The 26,481-nt window shown below is 45.7% G+C and overlaps 1 protein-coding gene across 3 annotated transcripts; it reads left to right on the top strand.

Moving 5' to 3' along the window:
* Positions 1–5,881: 5,881 nt before the first annotated feature.
* Positions 5,882–17,455, top strand: LOC130158213 (serine palmitoyltransferase small subunit B-like). Of its 3 annotated transcripts, none has more exons than XM_056358786.1 (2): positions 5,882–6,244; positions 15,499–17,450. In XM_056358786.1, the coding sequence occupies exon 2, from the start codon at positions 15,530–15,532 to the stop codon at positions 15,770–15,772; it is 243 nt and encodes an 80-aa protein (XP_056214761.1). In that variant the 5' UTR covers positions 5,882–6,244; positions 15,499–15,529; the 3' UTR covers positions 15,773–17,450. The 3 variants fall into 3 exon arrangements, with proteins under 3 accessions (XP_056214761.1, XP_056214762.1, XP_056214760.1); XM_056358787.1 differs by lacking the exon at positions 5,882–6,244 and adding an exon at positions 6,263–6,316 and having other exon boundaries at positions 15,499–17,455; XM_056358785.1 differs by lacking the exon at positions 5,882–6,244 and adding an exon at positions 6,264–6,460.
* The last annotated feature ends 9,026 nt before the right edge of the window (positions 17,456–26,481 follow it).

Here is a 26,481-nt window from a genome sequence, read left to right as displayed (position 1 = left end):
GAAAAAATACACCCAGATATCTCACTATTGCAAAAAGAAAATTGCTCAGGACTGTTGTTTTGCTAGGTTTGCAGGAACATCCTCAGGTCTGCTCCGGTAACCAGACCTGCAGAGGACCCTGCAGTTAATTTCCTCCTGCACTTAAAATATACTTATCCAAAATAAAACTACATGAAAGAAAGTGAAATTTCAGACTTGCTTGCGAGACAGAATATCTACCATATGTAGAAGACAGGTGCAGACTACGTAGTAGAGATAATAAAAGCATCACCGTGGCAATTGGACATGACTTAGTAAATACTTGACATTCAAAGCTTGCATACAAATACCCAACGCACACGTTGACTATGACACAAACGCAGACAGCTAACAAATGAAGGTCTTTATTTTTAGAACATTCATCCCTTTCTGCCCTCAGAGTCGACTTAATCCCTAACAAGCGGCCTCACAGCCCGGTGGTTTACCTTCTAGGATGGATGAAGCCTGCACGTGCGAGTGAAATCACCAGCAGCAGACAAGGGGCAGGGACACTGCAGAAACCCCTGTGCCCACGGGCAGCAGCAATGCGGCTGTAACATGCAGCGACACGGTCCGTTTGCAAAATGGTGCTCCCTGGCAAGAAAGCAACTGCTATCAAAGTCATGGCATCACAGAATCACAGACTGGTTTGTGTTGGCGGGGCCCTTAAAGCCCATCTAACTCCAGCTCCTGCCCCGGGCAGGGCCACCTCCCCCCAGCCCAGGTTGCCCAGAGCCCCGTCCAGCCTGGCCTTGAGCCCTGCCAGGGACGGGGCACCCACAGCTGCTCTGGGCAGCCTGGGCCAAAATTTCTTCCTAATGTCTAACCTAAATCTACCTCTTTCAGCTTAAAGCCATTCCCCCTTGTCCTATCACTACACACCCTGGTAAAAAGCCCCTCTCCAGCTTTCCTGTCAGCTCCTTTAGGCACTGGAAGGCCACTACAGGGTCTCCCCAGAGCCTTCACTTCTCCCAGCTGAACAACCCCAACTCTCTCAGCCTGTACCCATAGGAGAGATGCTCCAGCCCACTGATCATCTTCACAGCAGTGTCACCTAAGCTCCTGCCCAAATTCAACATCCATGTGTTGTATCCAAGTCCTGTGGGCAAAGGCAAGCTGCAGGAGCTAGCAGAAGGCAATGGGATGGAAATGAGCCTGGACAGCCAAGCCTGCCCCGGTGTGCAATCCAGCCAGCCACTGACCCAAGCTGAAAAGAAACTTGCCTCTCGGCAAGTATTTCTGCAGCAGGGTGTAACAGAGCCTAAAGACTCATGAAATATTCAAAAACTGTAGTTTTGACTTTCTAAATGTTATTGTTAGCCTTTACGGCAGGTAAGTGATCTTATTCTGGCCTCAAGGGGGTAATTTGTGTATTTCCTGCAGGAATCCAACATTCAAATCCCCAGTAATAATTAACACAAATCCACAGATATAAAACAAGGAAGGGAGCAGAGCACTAACTCCCAGGGAGACAAGGAAACAAACTCCCTTCTTTTTATATCCTTTATACCAGTAACAACTGTGGTGTGATTTTTACCATGGCAAGCACAAAACTCAGAGAAGCCTGAGGTTCAAGCAGGTTTGGGGCAAGAGGCTGGCAACCCCAAGGAAGGTGACGGCTAGTACTTCTTTATCAGTGTTACTCATCTTTTATTGTATAGGCCTGTTTTTAAGGCATTGGGAGGCTTTTTGACTCCTTTGCTCAGGGTGGAAGGGCCTCCACAGCCCTGGGAGCACCCACAGCAGGGGCTGTGCTGGTAAATGTGAGGGATGAGGGACATGGGGATGCACATCTCAGGGCAGCCGAGCAAACCCAGGCACCACCACAGCTCCTGCAGAGAGGGGCGAACAGTGGGGGAGGGAGACCCCAAACCGGGCAGATCCGCACCTGCCTCGGGGCTCACCACGCACTGCTGGGAAGGGGGTTAGATGGGCTTTTTACATGCATTTATGTGACCACACGAAGTGTCTCCCTTTCAAACCCCGGCTGCTCCAGCTGGTCTAGTAGAAAAGTTAACTTTTTGTTTCCTGGTTTTTGCTCACTTTCTTTTTGTTCTTGTGTCATTGCTTTGCTTTGCATTTCTTCCAAGGTGCGAGCCAGCAGGCTTCTCCTGGGTCAGCTGAGTGGAGGAGACCCACAGGAGCAGGTAGCTCAGGGAGAAACAGCAGGTGAAGGGAAAGACCCTTCCCTCTCTCAGCAGCAACACATGACAGATCACAACACAGCCTCCTTTAGATTAAATCCTGTCCCACTCCTCACCAGAGTTATTAATCCTGAATTCAGTCAGGAGGCAGTTCTGCCCATCCTCCTCGGTGAGGTTCCTCCCTCTGGAAATACTAGCCCTTGAAACACCAGCAGGGCTTGGCAGGGCCCCTGTCTGGTCTTAAGGCAAACAAGACTTGATTATCAGCAAACCTGGCATTCACTGTAAGGCAAATCCTCCTCCATTTGATAAGATCGTGTGTGTGTGTGTCTGTGTGTGTGTGTCTGTGTGTGCGTGCGTGCGTGCGTGCGTGTGTGTGTGTGTGTGAAAAGACAAGTGTGAAGCATTTGTATACACACTGAACCTTCATCTTGGAAAAATTGGCAAGTGCATCTAATGGGTGAATGGGCTGGGACACAAGCCCTGTGAGGAGCGGCTGGGGGAGCTGGGGGGAGTCAACCTGGAGAAAAGGGGCTCAGGGGGGGCCTGGTCACTCTCTGCAGCTACCTGGAAGGAGCCTGTAGGCAGGTGGAGATCAGCCTCTTCTCCCAGATAACTAGCAACAGGACAAGGGGGAACAGCCTCAAGCTGTGCCAGGGGAGGTTTAGGAAAAATGTCTTCATTGCAAGGGTGGTCAGGCATGGGAACAGGCTGCCCAGGGACATGGTGGAGTCACCATCCCTGGAGGCGTTTAAAAGACATGTAGATGTGGTGCTGAGGGACACGGTTTAGTGGTGGGCTTGGCAGCGCTGGGTTAACAGTTGGACTCGATTATCTTAAAGTTCTTTTCCAGCATAAACAATTCTATGATTCTAATGCAACCATCAGTGGAACCCAGTGAATCAGGACAGTAACAGATCATCAGGATGATGATGAGACTGTGGGAAAGTTATTTGTAAACTCCCCTTCAAAAAATGCCCTAACAACAGTTAAAGCTGTTGCATGGAGCAAGCACTCTGATAACCGAGAATGTTTTTGCAAGTATTTGTATAGGATTGCTGTAAGTGATATCTACCTGCTGCTATATCAACTGCATAAACACTCTGACCATTTCATGTACTGTCCACTCAGCCACCAGGTATTTTACCAAGCTAAGCTACGTGCACAGACACAAGGCAGGCTTCCACAGTACTCCAGGACCGATGGGAGCTCTGCTTTGAGCTAGAAAGGGGTACAACTGTTTCTAAGTCTAAAACAAAGCCTCTGCATAAGTATTTTTTAAGATCAAAGATAAGCAAGCATCAGTTCTGCAGTCAACATCCATAAAAATAGCAGCAGAAGAAAGAGGCACTGTTCTCACTGTATGAGCTGGGAATGAAAGCGTCACATCCTTATTGCCCCTCTGCTGCCTGGGCAGCTTTGTTTGTGTAAGTGCCTTTTAAAGATATTAATTGAGGAAAGAGCATTTTTAAAGGACCATTAAAATGTGTTCAAATATTAAAAGAATAACTTAAATAACAGCAGTTACATCTGGCCCTTGAAACAGTTTGCATTCCTTTATGGCTGTCTGTGGTTCAGAAGACACCAGCCAGTGCCAGAACAGCAATACAGTGGCCCCACTGAGCTGGAGGTGACCCCAGCTCCCACAGCCACCCGCTCAGGGACGAGCCACCCCTCTCTGCAGGGAGGTCCCCACTGGGGGTGCAGCCATGACTCTGCATGCAGAGCCGTGGTGACAGTCACCTCTGGCAAGGTGAAGCCATGATCTAAACAAACTAGACTGCACAGCTGCAGAGAACGGGCAAACTTCACCTCACCTGCAGAGGCACATCTTTAAGAGGCAGCTTGTCGCACAGAAAACTACACAATTTACCAACACCACGTCTTTGTCTTACAGTTCCCACCTCACTGTAAAAAGCAGCTCTAATTGTGAGAACAACAAGCCAGCTCCAGCCTCTGGGCTCACTGCAGTACCTGCTGCCTTTGGAATGGGTGTGCGTGTGGCTGCTTCTGCAGCGTGAGCACAACCACAAGCCAAACAGACCACGGTGCCTACAGCCAAACAGCCTGTGGCCAAACCCTCAGAGTGCCCTTTTCCCCAGGCTAAACAACACTTCACCTGCCACATCCCTGTGCTGCCCCCGGCCATTTGCTCTTGCCTCTGTGGCATGGAGAGACACCGGCAAAATAAACTTATTTTTCAGCTGATGACTCCCTCAGCCCAGCTCACCCCCCTGCCACAGAAGGGCATGTGCCCCCAAAGGGGCAGGCAGGGAGAGGGGCAGGGCTGGGTGGCTCTGTGCCACAGCTGAGGACAGGCACACGATGCTACAGCCATGAGTTCCCACACTCTTTGGGAATGGTCCTTCCTAACAGCACTTGAGTGACTTCAGGCAATCTTTGGCTGTGGGAGCTGCCTGCTGCCCAGCAAGGCAAGGGCCTGGCACTAGAGACAGCCCGGCTCCTACCCACGCTCGGACCACACTCGCAACACCCTCATTCTCACACCTAGGGGGCTGAAGTTAAGGATTTTTGCTCTGAAAGGCAACGGGAGTTTCTCTGTACCTCCTGCTGCATATATAAAACACAGCATGTCCCAATGCCCAGGTGTGGCTGGCTTGGGCAGTTTTTACAGGAAGGCTTTGTACAGCAGCTGCTTCCATGCTCCTTCAACAGCTCAGGGCAGAGCAGGACGACCAGCTGTTCCCAGCACTGCAGAAACTTGGATCTAGGCTGGCAGCGCATCCAAACAACGTGCCCGAGCCCACACAGCCATGCCTGCAGCCCCCCTGCTCCCCTGAAAACTGCAGATGTTTCCCTGAGCCTGTCACACTGCTCTCGGAGCCAGAACACCCGGTACGAGCCATTCGATGTGTCCGTTTAAACGGGATGCTGCCTTGTGGCCACGTACCTGGCCAGGAATTTGCTCATTCTCCGTGAGCTGTTCATTATGCTGCAGTACAAGTGTGAGGGTTTAGGTGCAGACACTACACTGGCAAAGCTCATTTTGGAGAGGTCACCAGGAGCGATTCAGGCATCCCTCATGTCAAGCGGCGCTACCCCCGCTGGCCCCAAAGCTGAAGCCATAGCCCAGCAGCAAAAACCATAATCTTAAGTGAAGCAACACGAGACAAAACCCAACCCTTCTTAATGCCACTCACTTATCGCTTAATTAGTGTCACATAGTAACAATTTTGAAGGCTGAGAAATAGGATCAGCCTGTCAAGATTAGGTCTCTGCAACTGCTTTGCTCAGTGAATGAGATTGTACCTGGTATCCCACAGCCTGAGGGGAAAACAGTGAACGAAGCAGTTCTATTACTTTTATCTCTCATTTATATGGCAAAGTTCAGTTCTCCTGTTGCTCTCTGGTAGGGAGCAGGACACTAAATCATGGGGGGCTTTTTTGAGGGCAGAAAAGCAAGGAAATCTAAGCCTTGTGGTGAGCAGTGCCACGCAGTATTCACAGGATTTCAGATAAAGTCTTGTAAGCACTTGTCCATCGGTATCTCTCTTTTCCGGAAACACCTCATCTGAGGCATGGTCACCACGTCCCTCTCTACACGCTGGTTTCTCACAGCCACGCTGGACCAGGTCCTTCCCGCTCAGCCCCTCGGAGCTGGGGAGCCCCCAGGCACCTGCCAGCACCCCCGGGCACCCCTTGCACGCCCACCCTCCCCCAGCTACGTTCCAAACCGCGTTAGGAGCTTATCTGTTGCAAAGCACGGGTGGAACACAAAGCGTTTAGGGCGAGTGCACGGCGCTCCGGCGCCAGCTGTGCAGGGCAGGGCTGGCGGGGCCGGTGCCCGGCTCCCCGGAGCGCTCCCGCTCCTGCGGCGGGGACACCGAGCGCGTTACGCAAGTGCCCTCGGCAGATGCCGCCGCAGCCGCACCGCAGGGAAGCAGCACCCCGCCCCGCGGCCCGGCCGTGACAGCCCCTCACCCCCGCACGGCTCCGCACCGCCCGCCCGGGCGCAAGGGCCAGGGGCGCGCAGCTGCGGCTGCGGCAGCGGGGCGGGGCGGCGCGGAGCGGGGCGGCGGGGACCGGCCCCGGCGGGGCGCGGAGCGGAGCGGAGCGGGGCGGTAGGTATTTAAGCGGCGGGGCGGGCAGCGCTGGGCTGGGAGCGGCGGTACGCGGAGCCCGGCGGAGCGGGGGTGAGGGCCGTGGCCAGCCACCCCCTGCCGCGCTCGCCAAGGGCCCGCGGCGGCACCGGCACCGTCCCGGGGCTTCCCCAAATGCAGGCGCCGGTGACCTTGGCCGAGCGGAGCCGCGCACTCTGCGCTGCCATCGGCAGCTCGGTAAGAAGCGCTGGAGCAAAGGCCTCGGGGCTGGGGTGGCAGCAGGAAAGCCTCCGAGATCTGCTGTCTGCCTTCCTCAAGGTGCCTGGTGGTGCTACCTATGGCCTCCAGCAAGGTCTCTCTGGACTTGTTGCTGGAGATCTGCAGTCAGGTTTCCAGGTGTTGTTGCTCATACAGCTGTTGGGAAGGTGGTTTGCCTTAGCAGGGAGTCACTGGAAACAAGGCAAATGCCTAGAATTAAAAAGGTTGAAAGAGGTGGGGAGGGGTGGTGAAGGTGAAGGTGCTATTTGTACCGGTGTGGTGGCAATACTTGCTGTTTGCAGGTCTCTGCTCTTTGGGTTTCTTAGAGTTGCTGGTTGCTTCCAGTAATCCTGCAGTATGAAGCAGGTGCGAGAGTACCTCTCTGTTGTGTAAGCAGACTTGGGATACAACGGAGGAGAAATCCTGTAGTAAATGCTGCTGTTCTGCTTGATCAGCACATGTGGTACATTTTGGACTGTGTCTTTTAAAATGCTTTAGGAATTGGGATGTTTATCTTTTGTTTATGAATATCATGAGTACGGCACAAATAACTCTATCTTGAGAGCGATTCTGCAAGTCCATGGAGTGATTTCTAGATGGTGTGGTTTTGGCGGAGTAACATGGGGAAGCTCTGCACAGAGCATGTACGTTGTTTCAGCAGTAATAGGAGATGTGGTGAAAGGCTGCCTGGGGAGCAGCTCAGGGCCATGGGAATACTTGTTCCATCACCCCTGTGCCCAAAAAGTGTCCAGGACAAGTGATGCAGCGAACAGCAGCAAGACTTGGGTGCTCCAGCTGGCTGATAGGGAAAAGCAATCGTTGCTCTGCACTGTGTTCTGCCAATCCTGTTTTTGCTGAGCTTTTTATTTGTGCAGCAGTTGTGTACTGCAAGCCTGGCCGTTGCCCTGGTGTAGAGCCAAGTGAGTATTCTCCAAACCGGTGCCACAAAGGAGAGGAGCCCATGCAGCTGGGCTGTGATGTGACGCTTGGTCATGTCCCTGTGGAGGGGAACCCACCTTCCCCTGCTTAGCAGGAGCTCTGCTCCCACAGCTCCCACTGCCTCATGCGTGGGCGTATAGGCATGTATGAAGCACTTGAAGATGTCAGCAGGTCACTCCAGAGACCTCCTCCTTTCTCTTCACCCATGCCATCTGCTTTATTTAAAGACTACATACCCCCAGCTCCTACTGCTTTTCAGGAGAAATCAGCACAGCAGCATGTTGCAACTTTGAAAAGCTCTGTCTTGCCCTGCTGTCTGACAGGAGTATTTCTTGTTGTGTTCTCCCCCCAAAAAATGAAGGGTGGCTTGGCTCTCCCAAATTTCAGGGGTATCCTGCTATACCAAGATTTCTGCCTTCAAAGCTGTTGGCTCATAGGGATGAAGCGGCCTGTGAAGGAAGCTGTTCCTTATTGCATAGATGGGATTAAACCAGTTTCTGTGGAAAAAATGTGAATCTTCCTTTTTGCTTATCTGTTGCAGGTATCTCACTTTGGTTTTATGCTCCCCCTCCCCCCTTTAGAGCAATAACTGGCGTGATGCAATACTGCTTCCTTTCATTAGATCTCAAAGGAGATGCACTTGCACAAGAGTTTAGTACCTGTTTTTCACTAATAACTTGTCATAACTATGACAGTATTCACCTTCTTGTGGTACATATAACCCAAGACCAGCTACTATTTTCAGCTGCTTCAGAAATGACTCAGAGCAAACCAAAGGAGTCTGAACAAAACAAGAACTGCATTTGAAAGATCTTTTAGTAGAGCTCAAAAAATCCTAGCTATCTTATTTATAGAGTGATGTGTTTACACAACCTTCTGAACTTTAGAGTCTTTAAGTCCCCTTGAAGGATCTAGCTGATATCCCAAACCCGAAAAGTCTCACAGGAATGGAGGCTTGTCACCAAGAGCAAAGCCAAAACCGCTCTTAGATACCTCCTGGAACAGCCCTTCAAAAACTCTAAATTTTTAAGTATTTGCAACTTAAACCTGGTGCTGGTCTCTAGTCACAGATTTGAGGTCTTGTTTGGGAATCAGCTCTGTCCAAAACCATGTTAGTAAACTATGCTTACACTGGAAATACAGGGGAAGCTTGCTCTGAGATTTCAACCTGCCAATTCACATTTGTTCTCTGGCAGCACTTATCAACAACGGCCAGTTCTGTTCCACAGTGCAAGTCCTGTCACAGGGGGAGGACTTGGAGCCCAGAACATGCCCAGCCCAGAGAAAGCTGGAAAGGAAAGGGTCTGTGCATAAATTGTAAGAAGGTAGTTATGTAAGAAAATAACTGAGGAAATTTCAGAGGAGGGAAGAACAGAAAATTCTTTGAGAAATTAATTTGGCCTTGGAAGAAAATGGGACAGAGCTGCTCCAAGGGTGTTTTTGTTACAGAAGCTGCATCTTCTCCTCTCTCTGTGCCTGAATAGAGAAAAGCGAGTGCGCCAATATATTAGCCAGGCTTCAGAGTTAAGGGGGAGTTTATTTTTCTTAATATGGGTTTGGGTTTTTTTGCTTGGAGCAGCCTACAGTTTTTCAGGCAGCAGTTAAGGCATGAAATCAGTCTAACCATTAACTGCATTCAACTTGAATGGTTGGGAGCCTCTCTCCAAATCAGGTCCTTATGGATGCTATAGATCATCCTCTCCATTCTTGAGGGTAAATAGTTTATATACCACGCTTAAAATTACTGCCCATGTTGTTGCAGACCATCATAAGCTCGATCTGTGTATATAACTTAACTGAAGGAGCAAATGGTAATTCGGAAATCATCTGGGTGTTCTGCAGTCTGGGTGGAGAGTCTGACAAGAATCCATTTGCTCCAGTTACAGATTCAGCTAAACTATAGCACCAAACTAATGCTTGGCACTGCAGGATTACTGAAGAGCTGTTGAAGAAGCATGCACATAAGGACTAGGTTAGTGTTCAGAGCTGGCACTGTGAAAGTCTGGGTCAGGTTTTGTGCAGGTGTGGCATTGCCACTCCTGTAGAGCAACTCGATGAGTGTTTTGCTGCCTTGTTTGAAGCTGCGGAAGGTAAAAGGAAGTCTTTCTGCCAACAGCAAAAGGTATTTGCTAGACTCTTAGGTCTTGTAGGCACCATGTAACTGTTTGCACTTAAAAGAAACAAAATAGCACCTACATGCTACCACTTAGTTCGGCAGGAAAGAGGGTTAGCGTTTACAGATGAGGAAGCTGCTGGAGTTCATTCTTCTGAACAAGGTAAAGCAGAAATGTGGCTGAAAATGCCATTCCCTTTTCTGTCTTACCGCGTCCACTCCTCACATATTTTTCTACTCCTGGAAGATTTTTTTTGTCCAAAAAAAACCCCCACAGGCACAGTCAAACCATGTTCACCCACATGCAAAATGTCTGAGTCATGTTCAAGCAACAAAATTTTACCAGCTCTGAACTTCACTCTGGTGTTGCATGGATGGTGACAAGAACACATAAGAAAGAAGAATTCACGGTTCCTGTAGCACAGTGGCTGACAGTAATGTATGGGCGAGCATGCGATGAGGTGCTGATTCGGGAAGATGAATGCTGAGAAACCAGAGACAGCCTGATTGCTGCTGTACATTTTTACTCCAGAGTTAGTTATTTATTAAAATCTATATGTAAAGATGTTTACTGGTGCATACTTGTCCATAGTGGGAGCTATGCTGTGATTACTGCTGCTCTTCTCATTGACATTCTTTGTCTGGCATTACCTCCCTGTGAAAACAAGCTTTAGGGTACATTTAAACATCCGTGTGTTAAGTACTACAGTGACCTGAGGGTTCTGCTTGTCAGTAGGTAATAGGCAGCTTTCTAGGCTGAGCTGATGCTATATGGCCACAGGCCATGCTGCGCATGGGGAATCTGAGCAGCACAGATGCAATAGAGGAACAGACTGAGACGGTGTCCCTGGGAAATGCTGGTGTTCAGATTCTCTGCACAATTTTAACTGCTGCCTCATCTAAATTTCTTCCCAGTTACTGGTCCACAGGACCTGTATTTCATTCCTTATGCGCTATGCTTGGTGCTCACTGAATAAAACATATTAAAGCAAAGGCATGATGGACTGGGAATGTGAATCCCTTTGTCGTTCTCTTTGCACTTACAGAAATGTTTGTCCTTCTACATAAAATCAATGGGTTCATCCCAGAGTTATGTTAGCATTAAGAGGGACAAGACTGGTGCATTGGATCAATTTGGATATTCTGAGTAACAGCAGAACAAACCCTTAACACAGTAAAGTTACAAATAAGTAATAACAACTACAGATAAATAACTTGCAGAAAGGAGAGATATTTCCATTCCCAGGGGGATGACTACCCATTCCTCTTCTAAGAGGTGAAATTACTTACATATCGGACAACTTGAAAATAATTATTGCACTTTCCCGCATCACACCTGCCATTTGGAGCCTGCATGTTGTAGGTGTTCTACATATGAGACCAAACACAAGCTGCAGGGGCTTGTGGCAGGATTTTATTTAAGCTCCAGCATGAGTGCAATCCCTTAGGATTCTGCAACACCCACCAACTCTTGCTTCTGTGCTATCACAGCAATTATTTAGCAAATGGCCAATTAAATATTTGCATTTGGGGATGGACTTATTGTTTGCTTGGTTTTCCTTCCTACCTTGTTTAGAACACTTGGCCCTACTTTACATTCAAGGGGGCTATCTCCAGCTCCAGGGTTTGTTTTCCCCGCTCTAGATAAACTTATCTAGACCTGAATGTATGTTGGAAACACTTTTTCTCTGTATAAGTCAACCACACTCTCCTGCTGAGGGTGTAAGGTGTTTTTCAAGCATTCTTTGGAAACCAGTCTACCCCAGTTTCCCTACAAGACTGTTTCTTTCCACAGGAATTTCCCAGCAGATGCATTTTGCTAGATGCTGTCCAGAGCTGCAGAGTGTTAGTGTGAACAAAGTCCCCAAACCCCTGTTGCTCAAAACAGAAATGATTTAGTAAAGTACTTAACGCTGGAATCTTCAGGTTACAACTCCAATCACTAGCTTCAACGCTGGGAACTACAGTTATTAATAAATAAATTTTTGAGATTAGGCATGCTTTTAAATGAAACCTGGGATATTTTTTATGATGATTTATCTTTTTCAGCTGCCCTAATCAGAGACATGTCAACAAGCCAGAAAAATAGGTTGCCACTTGAAACAATAAAAGCTGCTTTACAGGTTTCTCTTCTTGATTTTTTTGCTTGGAGGTGAAATTGCTGAAAATAATTTGAATATTGCTTAATGGCTTTAGAAGCTGAATTGTATTAATTTTATTCATAGCTGGTTGTGACAGTCCCGTGGCCTCTAAACAGGAAGGCATTTCCACAACACAACTGAATACTTAAATTCAAATTTGTAGACAAATGAGTGCTAAGTTAAAATTGCATAATAGCAAATTATCTCCTGTGCTGGAATATTGAGAAATTATGAGCTAAGAACACAAGACCCTTTAAACTCAGAGCACCAACTGATTGCAGCACTAATGTAATAAAAATCAGTAATGCTTAAAAATGTAAGTAGACACTCTCTAGGACAAGTCCTATTTAAAATACAGAAATTTTAGCCTCAAAAGTTTATCTCCTCATCTGCCATTCCCTTTAGTTATTGCTACAAGGTAATTGGCCTGGGTGGTAAAGCTGCCTGAGATCTCTGGAGCTTTGGGCTATTGCTTATGCTTAAAACTGGCCCTGAATTAATGCAAATGGGGTACCTTCAGGAGAGGTATCTATGTCACAGTAGCGCAGTGGATTCTTGTATCTCATTGACTCAGCAGCTGGTTTAAGATGGCTCTTTATTCTTTCCATCCTGTGTTTTCCTTTTATAAATTATGCATCTAGAATCGCATTATCCCAAGATACCCCTCACATTTGCTGCATTTCCAAGACAGTCCTGCTAACGGAGAAAGTCTCTGGGTAGGTTAAATGCAGTGGAAGTGTGTTTAGCGGTGAGGACAATGACTGTAATGTGACTGGTTTTCTTTTACTTATCTCAGCCTCTGTCATTCATTTGGAGACCGTGTATCCTCTGCATTAAGACTGCTTATGTCCTTGCTGGTAGTCCAGGGAGTCCCATTACCGGTGTGCCTGAGTGCTGGGGGACGGGGTTATCCCCCTGTGCCGTGAACTGGAAGAACTGAAAAAGCACAGGCTGGCTGCTAGGACTTGGCTACCGAGCTGAATAGAAATGCAATCCCCAGGCTAGAGAAAGTGTAACAAGGTCTTTGGAATAAATCAGAAGGTCTGCTCCTTATTTTAATTACTTCATACTTTATTCATGCTTCCCTCCAAGACAGCAACGTCTAATAAGTGATAGTGGTGAGTCTGCAGCCTGGTAGACTGGTCTAATATCAGTAAAATATCAGCCTGGGGAATTTTTTTCCTGTTGTTGGCTGTTCCTTATATCAGCTCTGTATTGAGATATACGAGTGGATGGGCCGCTGTGGGCAGAAAGCTCCATTAGCCTGGGATCTCTCCCCTCAAAACCACTGCAGCACCGCTCTGATAACCTTATAGCCTTAAACATCCACAGCAAGTGCTCCAGCCTTGCAGTTTCTCTGCATGGTGGTCAGGCTTAACAGATATTTACCCTAGAAAGGTGTAAGTTTAACTAGCACAGGTATAACCCCAGTGTAAATACCATAATCCTAGATAGTATGAGAGGGCCCTTATCGTTTTCCTTTCAATTGTATAGGAAAGGGCTTAACCTCTTCATTGAAAAATGCTGTTCTTTTTGCAGAAAGTATAAATAGAGACACTTTTGGCTCCCAGTGAGTCACAGTTTGCCAGCTGTGCCATTTTTATTACAGGCTTTGCAATATTTACAAGGCTTTAAGGCCTCTCTTGAGTCCTGCCTTAAAACAAATCTTCTGAAAGGAATCATCTTCCATTCATACCAGGACAGAAACCAATGGTGGCCTTCCTCACCAGCCTGTACCCTTGCAAGTGAAGCTGTTCACAGCAAAGACAGTCACTGTTAAGTTTAAAATGGAAGTGATCTGCCCCGCAAAAGCATTGTAGGTGGCCTCTTGGTCTAGGAGATACAGGGAAGATGGAAGCGAAGGGAACGGACTGCTTTGGGAGAAGGAGGGGAAAAAAGATATATTGGGGGAAGGTACTGACGGTTGGAGGACACAGAAGAGGGGCTGGTAGAAAGTAAAGGCTGGGTGGGCGATGGGGCAAGTACATCAAAATCTGCATAAAATCTGCTAACACAAACAAGCCTCCCTCCCTTTTTTAATGCACAGTGTTTACAGTTTCACTGTGCTTGTTGCCAGCAAAGAGGTTGCATTCATGAGGGTGTTGAGAGCTGAGCTGCAAGAGGGGAACAGATGCAAGATCTGGATAGGAAGCTGAGGGACAGGAGGAGAAACACTGGGAGAGAGGCCAGCACATGGAGGAAGGAAGGGAAACAAAGATAGTCAGCTCCCTTATCAACAATGTTGGACACTCGGGGTGCCAATTCAATCAAAAGTCTGCCACACTTAGAGTAAGCCTGCAGTTGTTGCCTTCCCAAAGAAGAAGGGGCAAAAATCTATCTTACAGCACCTCCAGCAGGCGAGGTGTAAGCTAGTCTGGCAGGATGCTCCATTTGCAAGGTAACGGGGGAATGCTGAGCTGGCCATACCGGTGATCTAAAGGAAGCAAGATGGAGAAATATGGTCTGTCAAGGTGTGTGCACTTAACAGTGCATCCACTGGACAAAATTTTTACACATCAGTAACCAAAGTAAAGCTGTTACAAAACAAACCAGGGATCCTTTTTATTGGCAATTTGTCTTCCCTTCAGAAAATGCCCACATACCACCAGAATATACTGTACAGACTCCAGAGGCAGTAAACCACTGAATATTGTAATATATTTGGCCTGTATCAGTGGCCCATCGTTATTTTAATCACACACTGCAAATTCTCCAGTGCTACCTTAGTATTTGTTGCCTTGAGGGACAGAAAATTTCTCTTGCCCAAAACTCACTCCAAACACAACACCGGAGGGATGTGACGTGTCCAAGCATCTCTGTTCCAGGCATTTTAGGCAACAGAAGTGTAGAACGAAATAATACATTGGAAGGTTTTCCAACAGGACTGAAGTCTGCTGTGTTCCCTTTTACTGTGAGCTGACCTGGTGAGCTTGTGTGACCTTAAACTCAATCCCCAAAATAAAGGAGTCTCTCTACAGAGCCTCATGAAGTTGCTTATCATTCTGTCTCTGTGTTTTCTCTTAGATGTTTTTAGCCTGAATTTAAAGATGATGTAAAATACTGAAAAGCAATTTTAACAAAAAACAGTGGAAGGAAAACCCCATTTCCTAGTTAATACTTGCTCAGCTGTTCTTCTTTCTGCATGGAGAAGGGAACAATGAATGCACAAAGGTATTACCTAAGAGAAAAACCTTTCCTAGACTTGTAACTGGCATTAAATACTCTTTTAATCAGTAATGTATCTTATTTCTTTGGAATGAGCGGCAAAAACTTCTGCTATTTGAGATTACTTTTTTTCCCTCCCTTTCATAGCTTGTCTTTTCTTTATTCCCAACAATTGCAGAATAAGAATGAATACCAGAAGCAGAGTTTTTACAGAGCAGTTCTTTTAATCTCATCTTTATTTCAGAGCATATGAGTCTGCCATCCACCTTTGTGGAAGCTGGCCCCAAACCTTCCCTTTTAAATGTGTGTCTCCCTTACTTCCACATGTACCCTGTGCCTTTGTAAGCTAATGCAGTTTTAATTCCTACTGCAAAATGAATAGCAAAACACACTCATAATCAGAACGCAGGACGTGAAAGTGCCTAACTGATACTGCTTCAATAACTGCAAGCAGCAGGCACTAGCGATAAGCATTGTTTTCCGCTGCTCCATGGCAGCAGAGGCTGGTGATGGCACTGATGCATTATTTCTATTTGAACTTTATTTTATGTAACAATTACACATATTATCAAATTTGAAATTATGGTCATTGCATCATTGTTTAGTTCCATGACTTCCTTCCCACTGCAGCTGTAATCCAGACTTCTCTATCATTACAGGTCATCTTCTCAAAACCACTGAAAGCTGAAGATGGATATTAAGCATGTGAAGGACTATATCTATTGGCTGTACTACCAGTACCTACTGATCACCTGCAGCTACGTCCTGGAGCCCTGGGAGCGATCCATGTTCCACACCATCACTGTGACTGTTTTTGCTATGGTGGTGTACACGGCTTATGTCTTCGTCCCCATCCATGTCCGCCTGGCTTTTGAGTTCTTCTCCCAGATATTTGGAGAGCAGCCTGAAAGCACGGTTTCCATCGTGAACTGAATTTGCCAGAGTAGGGAACAGCAGCTTTTGCAACTTGTGAGATGCAGTGTCTTCTTCACTTACATGTATTAATTCTGAGGCATTTTTGCAGCTGTGAAAATACCATTTTCTCTTACAAAATAAGCCTGCTTAATTCCTGTAACTGAAAAGCAGAATAATGCACTGACTACTAGCTGCACAGTTCCCATTAAAAGAAACACAGGCCAGCTTTTGCTGTGAGAAAATGAAAAACATCACTTGGAATGCCACGTTTACCTAATATTCAACCGGCTCCCACTTTCAGCACCCTAATTTAATCACACTGGCACATATAAAACAGCAAAGACCATTTATGATGGCTGTGAGGAGCGGTACTATCCTCATTATGCACTAAGAAGTTCTGCCAACAGAATTCAGTGGCAAAACATACCACGCCTTCTTTGACCCAGGTTAGAGAATATAAAGACATGAATATAATACAGCATGATTTGAGTATTAATATCTGGCTGGCTATTGACTTCTGTTATTTAATGGATGGCAGAGGAAATGAGAAGCAAAAGTAATAAGAGTATGAACTTGAATCCAACTTTTTGCATCAAAGTTGCTTCATCTGAGTTTAGATAGTCTAAGATAGTAAAAACATACTATAGGTAATCTTGCAGTTTACTGAAAATGACAGAAAGACACAGAACTGGCTCTGTTTCAGTGCACTTCTGCCTTCTCTGATCAAAAACCGAGACATCTTTTCTTTCTGCTCATATCCACCAAGGCAAGCAAAGTGCATGTCTGCACCAGAGGAAGACAATCCAGAAAACAGCTGAAGTAATATTTTCATAACTGCAGGGAAGTCTGAGTGCTTAAAGAGATCTCCTTTATAAAGAAGAAATTAGATTTATTATAATTGCCTGTAGGGAGTTTCTTGAACAATGGAAGTTTTGTTTGGTTTTCACTCTACACCTAAATCAAATGTGAATGCCAAATCATAAGCTATAGCTATACAGTGCATGTATCTAACAGCTGATGCTACTGTTATTAGAAGTGAGAGGTGCAAAATGTAAATAGCTTTCAAATTATGTTTGCACAGTTATAGGATTATAAAAACCCAACTCATAACTTCTTTACCAAGCTGCAGTGGGGTCCTGCATGCTTAAAAGAACACTGTTTGGAAACTGAGACATGTTTTGACGGTTGAACAGATCTGAACATGTGTATGCAGTTTTTTCAGAGAAAAATAAAATTTTATTCATCAGAAATAACATTTCAGTGCATGACTCTGCTCTTCCTGTGTTTTCTATTTGTTCATAAATACCCAGGATGTGTGTGGGCCAGGCTGACACCATGGCAGACAGGCTATTTTGTTGCAAATGTTTCAGGGTAACATTTCATACCCCCTTAAATAAACCCCTGTGTGGACTGCCATGGTCATCCTCCAGCCCAAGACCTCTCCTCCCTCTGGTGGTGGGGGGGGAAGAAAAGAAAAATACTAGAAAGTTCATCACAGATCCTGCTCTGCGGACCTGCTCAGGAGGTACTGAAGGCAACTCTTAGGGATGCACAGGTCTCCTGCTTGTCAGAGGCCATGTTCATCATATCCCACTTCCTAGCTGTGTTCAGGTTCTGGCTCACACCTGAGGCATTTGTTCATATTGCCAATACAAGCAGATCATGGATGCGCCCGAATTCTCTTGCAGACAGCCACTGATGTGCTTCAAATTATGGCAATGAATACCTGTGTATGCTGGTGGCACAACAATTGAGTCGTTTAGGCTCATACAGGAGCCAAAGGCTTAGCTGTTGTATCAGTTTAATCACAGCTGCTAACCTGCAAATATGAGGTACCAAGCTGTAATCACACTTATAGTAATAAAGCACTGGAGGAGACAAAAAACATTGAGTACCTGTGCAAATTTCTGTGATTGCTTTCATAGAATAAAAGTAACAGCCCAAATGTGGGAGGTGAAAAAGTTGAAATATTTACTTAGGAAGTTGCTGCTTGACCCAAAAATACTTCCCAATATCCTATCCTCAAAAGATTCTACTAGATAATGTCACGATGTAAATCTCCCCATCAATCCTGTTTCCAACATCATCTTCTTTTTTTAATTTCTCAGAAAGGTCATTTGTTCCCAATGGCACCAAACACAACTGACCTGCTTTTTGGAGTATGAGAGAAAACACTTCCTTACAGGTATGCAAAGGCTGGGTCTCATATCTCAAGAAGCACACACCCCAATACAATGTTGCTATTTAAACATTTAACTTAAAGCAAACAGAACAAGCAAACAGCTTTGTTCAGGAAGAGGGAATTTCCACTGACCTCTCATGGTGGGATTCTTGCAAAGCACTTCTCTTCCTTATTCCGGTTATCTGTGTTTAGCTGTGCAGGAGGTGCTCGAAAGAGGGAGGAAAAGAGCAGCAGTTTCTCTTTGGGAGGGTCCCAGCAGACTTACTTAAGTGAAAACACTTTTTTTGTATGCGTTCTTCAGCTTCCTTACTGAATTCTAAAGTTTTTGGGCAAGAAGTATTCACCAGGAAGGAAAGAGACAGCTGAAAACAACCTCTCTCTGCTAAAAAGCCTTTTGAGATTTTCCCAACCCTTTTCACTTCTCCTTTCTACTAGAAAAGCTCAAATAACTCTAGCTACTTAATATTCAAAATTAGTGGGTTCCAGCAGGGGATTTCAAAGCATTTTTGGCACACAGCAGTGAACAGAAACATTTTTCCCCTGCTGAAAGACAGAGGAGGTGGGATACTACTTCCGACAGCTTGAGACCACACCACAGCATAGGAAAGAAACTCTGCTCCAGTTCCGAAAACATTTTCCTTGTAGGTGAAGCCGTTCACACACGATGGAAAGAGGTTTTCATCTGATTACATCTGCACACCAACACGGGAGCACCATTTGCTGTAACAGCCACAAGCTGCAGGAGGAGGGTGGCATTTCGGAGGGCTGCCAGTAACTCCAGCAGACGGCTCGGTACGTACAGCATATGGGCACCAACTCCATCGTGAAGGGTGTAGTGTTGGGCTCTTTATAAAACACCTTGGCAGGGCACACTCTTCTCCTGCTTCATTATTACTCCATGTTAATTTTAGTTAATTGCTCCATTATTACCCTATGCTAATTGCAGTTCAGGCTGAGCACAGCAGCTGGAAGTTTTTTACACCAAAGAAAGCAAATGAAAGGACTATGTTAAGAGTAAACAGGACCAATAATCCAACAGTGATAAATGAAACGAAAGCAGAAAGGGAGATGAACCAGTTCCAGTTGCATCCACCCTGAAAGTACAAATGCATCATTAAATTAAACGCCAAGAAATCTTTGGGCTCAGCTGGCCAGCACCACACCTCCCTTGTTCAAAATTCATTTTCTTAATTTCATTTAATCAAAGCTAGCATTTATCCTGCTGTAAAGGTTTCCTGGCCAATTTCATGGATCACCTCCCAAATCCATTACTGAGGGCAACTACACACACACACGCCCAGACCATGAACCTCTAGAAGACTCCCCCTGAAGCCACTCCAGGCAGCCTTTACCCAAGACTATTAAAAAAAAGCTTCCCAGGGACCTTTTCCTGAGTGGTGGTCTTGCACAGGAAACAGGGATCAGCATTGCCACCAGTGACTCTGCACATCTAACAGGCTTACTTCTAAGTTATTTTCATGCACACCTTTTATCACATGAACTAAAACGCAAAGCTTCCAAGAGGGTAGCAGCAGTTTATAGCTCAGAGGATCATCAGTGGGATACAGACATCTCCAATGATCAGCTGCCAACTAAACTCCGCTTATGTGAGCAGTGACTAAATGTGGTGCTAACTTATTTGAAGAGTGATATTCCCAGTCCTTTTCATACCCCCAGAACACCTTACAGTGGCTCCTGCCTGACTGCTTACTCAACAGAAGAACAAGAAAGCTCTATTTCCATCCTTTCTTTTGATCTTTCTAGAAAAGACTGGCAAAACAGTCCCAGGCAGCTGGCAGGGATGCACTGCCATTGCTTTTCCCACACATCTTCACGGCACCTGGGTTCAAACCAGTCACTTGTAGAGACAGGCCATCATCTGAGTGTCTGACTTCATCTACATGGAATTCCCTGAAAAATGAGACATTGAGTTTATGAAGTTTTGAAATCTCAAGGATTTTTAAGTACAGTGGTGTTTTCCTGAAGTTTTATTATTGCTGTTATTTGGCCATAATTTAAGATTCTTACATTGGATGCAAATTCAGCAAAAAAAAATTACTGTTCTTTTCACTTACAATGATTCATACACAGTTATGGTTAAAGGTAAAAAGGCCCTAAAGGTTTTATCAAGTGAAAAATGTTATTAATGTATTTTAAATAATCATTTTTATAAAGGCTCCGTTTTAGATAAACCTTCCAAAAGAGCAAACAGCAATAATCAAGAGCATGCAAAAACTAAGGTGTGAGAAATGTGCCTCCACAGAGGTACCTCTTAGAAACTTGCCTACAACTAAAATTGGTATGTAAAGGGAAATCACTCCAATCTCCACGGCAGGAAGTTTCTGCTGCAAAGGACAGATGTTGTCCTGATATTGTACGCGCAGGATTAGCCCTGCCCAGCAAGCACACAGCACATACCAAGGAGGACTGTGAATACGATGCATTGTGTCTGCCTCCCTTCACCTCTTACCAAGGCAATGCTCCGTTTCTAGAATTTAATTTCCCTAATTACTAGGAAAAAAATAACCCAACTATTTAAGCCACTGTAAAAGAAGTACAGTAGGGTGTAGTAACAACCAGCAGAACCATACAAACTGCAAATCACACTCACACAGCCCTGGAATGTGTGTGCCGGAATTGGGACAATTCTCGCAGATGGATTACTGCACTCTGGGGCAGAGATGTGGACAAGTGGCAGTGTGCCAGGATGAGCATTTGAATATTAAAGCAGAAAAGGCTAATTTCCAAATTAAATATTACTGAACTTGTCATAATTTTCTCATAATCACACAAAAACGATCAATGTCGCATCAAAAGAAGCGCTGTCCTCTCACAGTGCACGAGTCAACCCATACCCAAGTCATTTTAATTATTCACTCCTGAAATACCAGACCACAGCTATATCATCAGCAAGTTATCTTACCACAAACTGCTTCTTGCATGGAGCCCATTTCTCTCTGGTAACTCCAGAAGTCTTCCTAGCCAAGATAAGGCAACAATTCATTTATCTGGACTCCCTTTGTGCATCTAGGTATTGACAACAGCAGAGTTCAGTGATAAACCATGACAAAGATAACCACCCCCTTCTGGAGTATTGGTTACCTTCTTGAGAGACAAGAAAGCATGTGGCAGTGGGGTTACAGGACAGCAGGAGACATCAGCTTCTTGTGTCTCCCTGCCTCATGGCCCCGCCAGCAGCTTGTCAGTCCCCCCGAGAGCTGTGGCCGCACCTAGCTCGCCCTCCTGGGAAAGTGACTTTTGCTGCTGTTGCTGTCCCAGATGGGATTAAAGGTTGTCCGAGCAGTGCGTGACCGTTGTTTCACACCCCTCCTGCTTTGAAGAAGTTTCTGCTGCTGACATTAATCCCCAGAGGAGGAGGAAAACATAGTCCCATCTATTCCCTGAGATCAGCATATGGCACACCGCATGAAAAAGGGTGCGCCCCTCCATCCTACCGCCCCATGGCATTCCCACACCCCCTCCTACACTTCCCAAACCAGGTGGGCTCCTCATTATTTCCAGAAGGATAGTGGGATGTTCTGTCAGACAAAGTAGATACAAAATCACAATTAAAAACCAAACCTATCTCTTTTGCCTGCTAAATTACTTGGTGCTTCTTAGCTTGCACTAAGCTCTCCAGCTGCCTGGAGAACTTTCCAGCACAAACCTTGAAGTACCTTATTCTGATCGTATCAGTACTTCCCTCCAAGCCAAGCCTGATCAGAAACTCAAAAAACGGGTCAGCCGGAAAGCCAGACTCTTTCTAAAAAGTGCAGATCACCAGCTCCTACAGCCACAGCAAACGTCACCCAACATGCAGCCCTGCTGCAAACTTGTTGCAGTCAAAGGAATAAAGGGAGCTGAAATTGCCAACATGTTGTGGTAAAATAAACCACCTTAAATCTCAGGAAACTGAAAATTCAGCGTACTATCAGTGTCTGTCAGCTCACAAAGGATGTCAGATGCCTGTACCATTCCCGAGGTCCTCCAAAGGCTAGATCCAAGTGCACAGCAACAGCACAGAGCTTGTCCCACAACTCCAGCAGCGAGAGCTGAAATGAAAACCCTCTCCTTACAGGAAGGAAGCCTGAACTAAGTAAAGACACTTTGGTCCAAAACATGATCAATTTTGTCCTTAATTTCTTTATTCCTTAAAGTAAGCAATATTTGGCCTGAAATTGAGGAGTCCAAGTTATGAAAAGATCCGCAGACAACTTATATGGAAACTCCCTACCTGCAAGGCTATGATTCACAGGCGGAGGCAGGCATTAACTCTTGAGAGTTCATACTTCTCATCATTGGTGTCTGCTCCACCCTTATTTCAGAGGCTGCTTTCAGCAGTTGCTACATCAGGACAGCTAAGAGCTGATAAACTCTGCTGATTCTAGTGTTTCAGCACAGTCAGCTCCAAAGTGGGGCTGTCCTGGAGCTGTTGCCAGGATAACTGAGGTCTCCTTTAGAGTAAGAGCTAGAAATAGGCTGTAGAAATTGTTTCATGTGGCCCAATATAAGCTATAGCCCCCCTCAATTGCCAAGATACATCAGTCTATGTTTAAAAGTGAAACTAAAAAAAGATGCATGCATACCTTTGTATCAAAATATGTATCCTACTGCTAAGACATGCTCAGGGAAGAGAAAAAAAACGCCAAGAACCAGGACAAAGAGGAGAGTGGAAATATCTGTGTGGAGGAGGATAGGGTAAATCTGGCAAGTCTGTATGAAAAAAAATCAGATTCTGCTTTGCTTACAATGACTGAGCGAAGAGGGAGAAGGAGAGGAAACGAAGGTAAATTGTGGCAGCGTTAGGAATAGACATATTGTCAGCTCCTATCTTTGCTTCATAATCATGGAGTAGATCAGAAATATTTCATTGTTTAAAGGTCATATTCAAGGATAAGTCACATGCCATGAATCTGATCTTTAGATATTAAAAAAAATTAGCAGGAAGAGAAAATGCAGGTAAAATGTACATCACGGAGTATTTGACACAAAACAAGCAGGGCCAGGCTCAGAATAAAGCACCCTAATGTCAGAGAGGGCTGTAATAGGATTGCAGCAATGTAATTAAAAACGGGGTGACAAGGCACAGCAAACAGCCTCACCCATCAGCCTGGCAGAGGAAAGAGCTTGTATCAGTTCTTTGCATTTTCCACAGCTGCAAATTGCACAACAAGAGATGCCTGGTAGCGCATATACATAATTATCTGCCAAATGCACAGAGACTGAGTGATTTATGAAGTAACAGCTGGAAAAAAGATTGTAAACCAAGTAGACGCATCCAACTCCATATGTGCTGGTGCCTTGCCCAGGGGAAGTACAGGACATACCAGATATTTCACTCAAGATAAATAATACTCAGATGCCAAGAAGCCCTCTCCACATCACAGATGAATACTTTTTACTCCCCTTTCCAATATTTCTCCTCACATGAGAATAAAAGGCACAACTTGATGAAATCCACTATTGACGTGCACATACCTACATCTAGTGCTGCCCCTGCTGTCTCACAGAGTGGAGAAAGATCAAGAAATGCCAAGTGCTTCCTGTATTGAAGCCTTTCACATCTGGCTAGACATGACTCGTGCTATCCAATAATCTGAGTATTTTGATATCCAAAAGCTCCTCCTTATGACAGATACATTTTGGTGGCACCAGAATACCTTAGAGCCCCATATGCAGTTCAGTATCAACTTTCTATTCAGAATTACTGTGTCCTCTAAAATCCACTCCATCCAAACGTTCTTATCAGAATGCAGAGCCTGGGCACTGAAGCACTGTTATTGCAGCAGCCCTGGGTACACGGCCTGTTTTTCCCAAGAAATCTTCAACAGCAAAACTAGCATCACTGAGGTCATCTTTTATATAAATGCATATACTCCTAAATAAATCATGAGCTGCAAGCATTCATTTCAGCTTTGGAAGTTTCCACTCAAAACCAGCCGTCTACAGTCAGTGCCTTTATATTAAAAGTCTATCATACATACAGAAAGTTCCAGTTTTGCAATTTTATAGCTGAGCAATACCTACACAGACGTCTTTTAATAGCAACGTGTTGGATCTCCATGTTGTGCATGTGCCAGCAAGATGGGAGCGGTGCAAAGAATATTTCAACCCACTAAAATTGCAACACCTCTCTCTGAGAATTTGCCTTGATGAATAATTATAAAATGCATATACCATCATAGAAGACTGTCCCAAGGGAAAAAAAAAAAAAGAAAAAAGAAAAGAAAAAAGCCAAGAAAGACTGCTAACTGCCATTACATATATCAAACCTGCTACTTCAGCAATGTCCTAGGCTACCACTGGAAAGGTGTCTAATGCTAAAATGTTCAAGTGGCCTGGTAGAGCCCTGGGTGGACAGAGTACCCTGTCCTCCTCCTTTTTCCTGACTGTTTATGCAATTTTCATTTATCAGTCCACACTTACTGGCACAAATTACCTACAGTCACACAGACTAGCTCTCAAGTTCTTTCTGTCCCTTTGAATTGGACTATTTTGCAGTGCAGCCCTGCCTCAGAGGACACTTCCAGTGATGCAAGGTTGGCATAGTAACTGCTGGAATATTACCATTGTTTACTGAAGAAGGCATCAAGCCTGGACAAAAGCAGAGCCACCCCACCTCTCCCCGGCTGCACTCCAGAGAAGCCATGCCTTACAGCAGACCTCGGGCTGCTCCAGTCTGGTGCAAGGCAACTCATCCAGTAGTGTAGTCTTTGATCATCTTCCTTCCCTACCCTTTCCAGTTGGCTCCACATGGCCCCCTTGCAAATCTGGATCATTGTTTCCATTTGTTTTATCTCCATTTCCACCAACAAAGTCTCCTTTCACAGAATCACAGAATGGTTGGGATTGGAAGGCACCTCTGGAGATGACCCATTCCAACCCCCTGCTAGAGCAGGCTCTCCTACAGCAGGCTGCACGGAGCCGCGTCCAGGAGAGTTTTGCATGTCTCCAGTAAGGAGACCGCACAGCCTCCCTGGGCAGCCTGTGCCAGCGCCCTCTCACCCTCAAAGTAAAGACATTTTTCCTCGTATTCAGGTGGAACTTCCTCTGTTGCAGTTTGTGTCTGCTGCCCGCAGTCCTGTCGCTGGATGCTACTGAAAAGAGCCTGGCCCTGTCCTCTCAACACTTGCCCTTACTCCTCCTTCTCCCCTATAAACTATCAATCTTCCACCCACATCGAAACACATAACTCCTTCCACGATACTCCTGGCCTCTGTTTGACCCTCAAAAGCAGTGATGGAGGGAAGATAAGCAGTGCACATCCCAGCCAAAAGACAAGGGATACAGGTTTGTTTCTAGAGCAAGTTCACTGAACTGTTTTTTGGCTTCTTCTGTCTGGTTTGTCTCCAGCCAGCTCGAGCAAGGCAAGTCTAGGAAATGTCAACATCACCCATAATATTTATGTACTGGTTTTTAACAGACACAATGTGCAAGTGGAAAGCAAACAGCTACTGTACAATAGTCTCCAAGATCCCTATCATGTTCCAATGAGCAAATATTTACCTTTTTAAAACAATTATTTCTTCGTCTGAGGTTCAGGTCTAGTGCATCCCAGTACAGGTAACAAACATACCAGTACTAAAGCAACACTTCCTGGCTCCTGTCCACACTTTTCCTTAAAACTCAATCTCTGCCATAGCTGTTCCCCAACCCAGGTAAAGAGCTGAACTGAGTAACAAGACCCATCACAATCTTTTACACTAAAAAAGAAAAACTGCAAGCTAACAGTGCCACACTACAACTGTCACTCCTCTTTTAAAGAGGAATACTTTGCAATCTCGGGAGAATAGCTAAGTATTAAAATGCAATGGGGAATTAATTAGCAAAAAGAGTTTCTCTGACCATACAGCACATTGATAAGACAGCATAAAGGCTGCGCTGCTGAAGTTGTCCTGACAATAAACTAAAATCTTGGGGGGTTGTGATTATCAAGAAACAAGCTGTGATGTTTGACAAACACAAAAAGGGTGACAGGAAGCTGCTGAAGAATAGAAATTAGCATGAGGAGGATTTTCCTTTGTAATACGCAGAAGAAGATCCTGTTTCATGACTCTAGGATGTCTTCTTGTTCAAGCAGCTCAGTTCAAGCAACTTCATAGTTTGGCTTATTTCAATTTTTAAAAGGCTACTAAGATAAATTCACCTGTTGCTTATCCCACAGCAGACACAGCAGTGATTCTTAAAGGGCTTCAGGAACTGAGAAAGCAGAGGATACCCTGCAGTGCAAAACCGCTGCGTGCACCCACCGCAGTGCCCCTGCCTGCAGCAGCAGGGCTGGGTTCGCACAGCCCCCGGCCGGTGCAGTGCACAGGCCAGCCTGGGCACCCCTGCGAGAGGCTGCTGCGCTGGCAAACACCGCGCAAGAAGCGTGCCCTGCACGGGGTCAGAGCATTCCTACATGCCAGTTTCCTGGAACACATGGCTTAGTCACAAGGAACCCAAACCACGGCTGTGTGTGCTGCCACGAAGCTCCCTGAAGCCCGACGATGCAACGCACGGGTTTTATCTATCAATCAGCTGAAAGCATCCAACACGCCGATCT

The sequence above is a fragment of the Falco biarmicus genome, chromosome 13, assembly GCF_023638135.1.
Source record: "Falco biarmicus isolate bFalBia1 chromosome 13, bFalBia1.pri, whole genome shotgun sequence".
NCBI lineage: Eukaryota > Metazoa > Chordata > Aves > Falconiformes > Falconidae > Falco > Falco biarmicus.
Note: the sequence above shows the minus strand (reverse complement) of the source record. Positions and strands in the feature narration are given on the sequence as shown.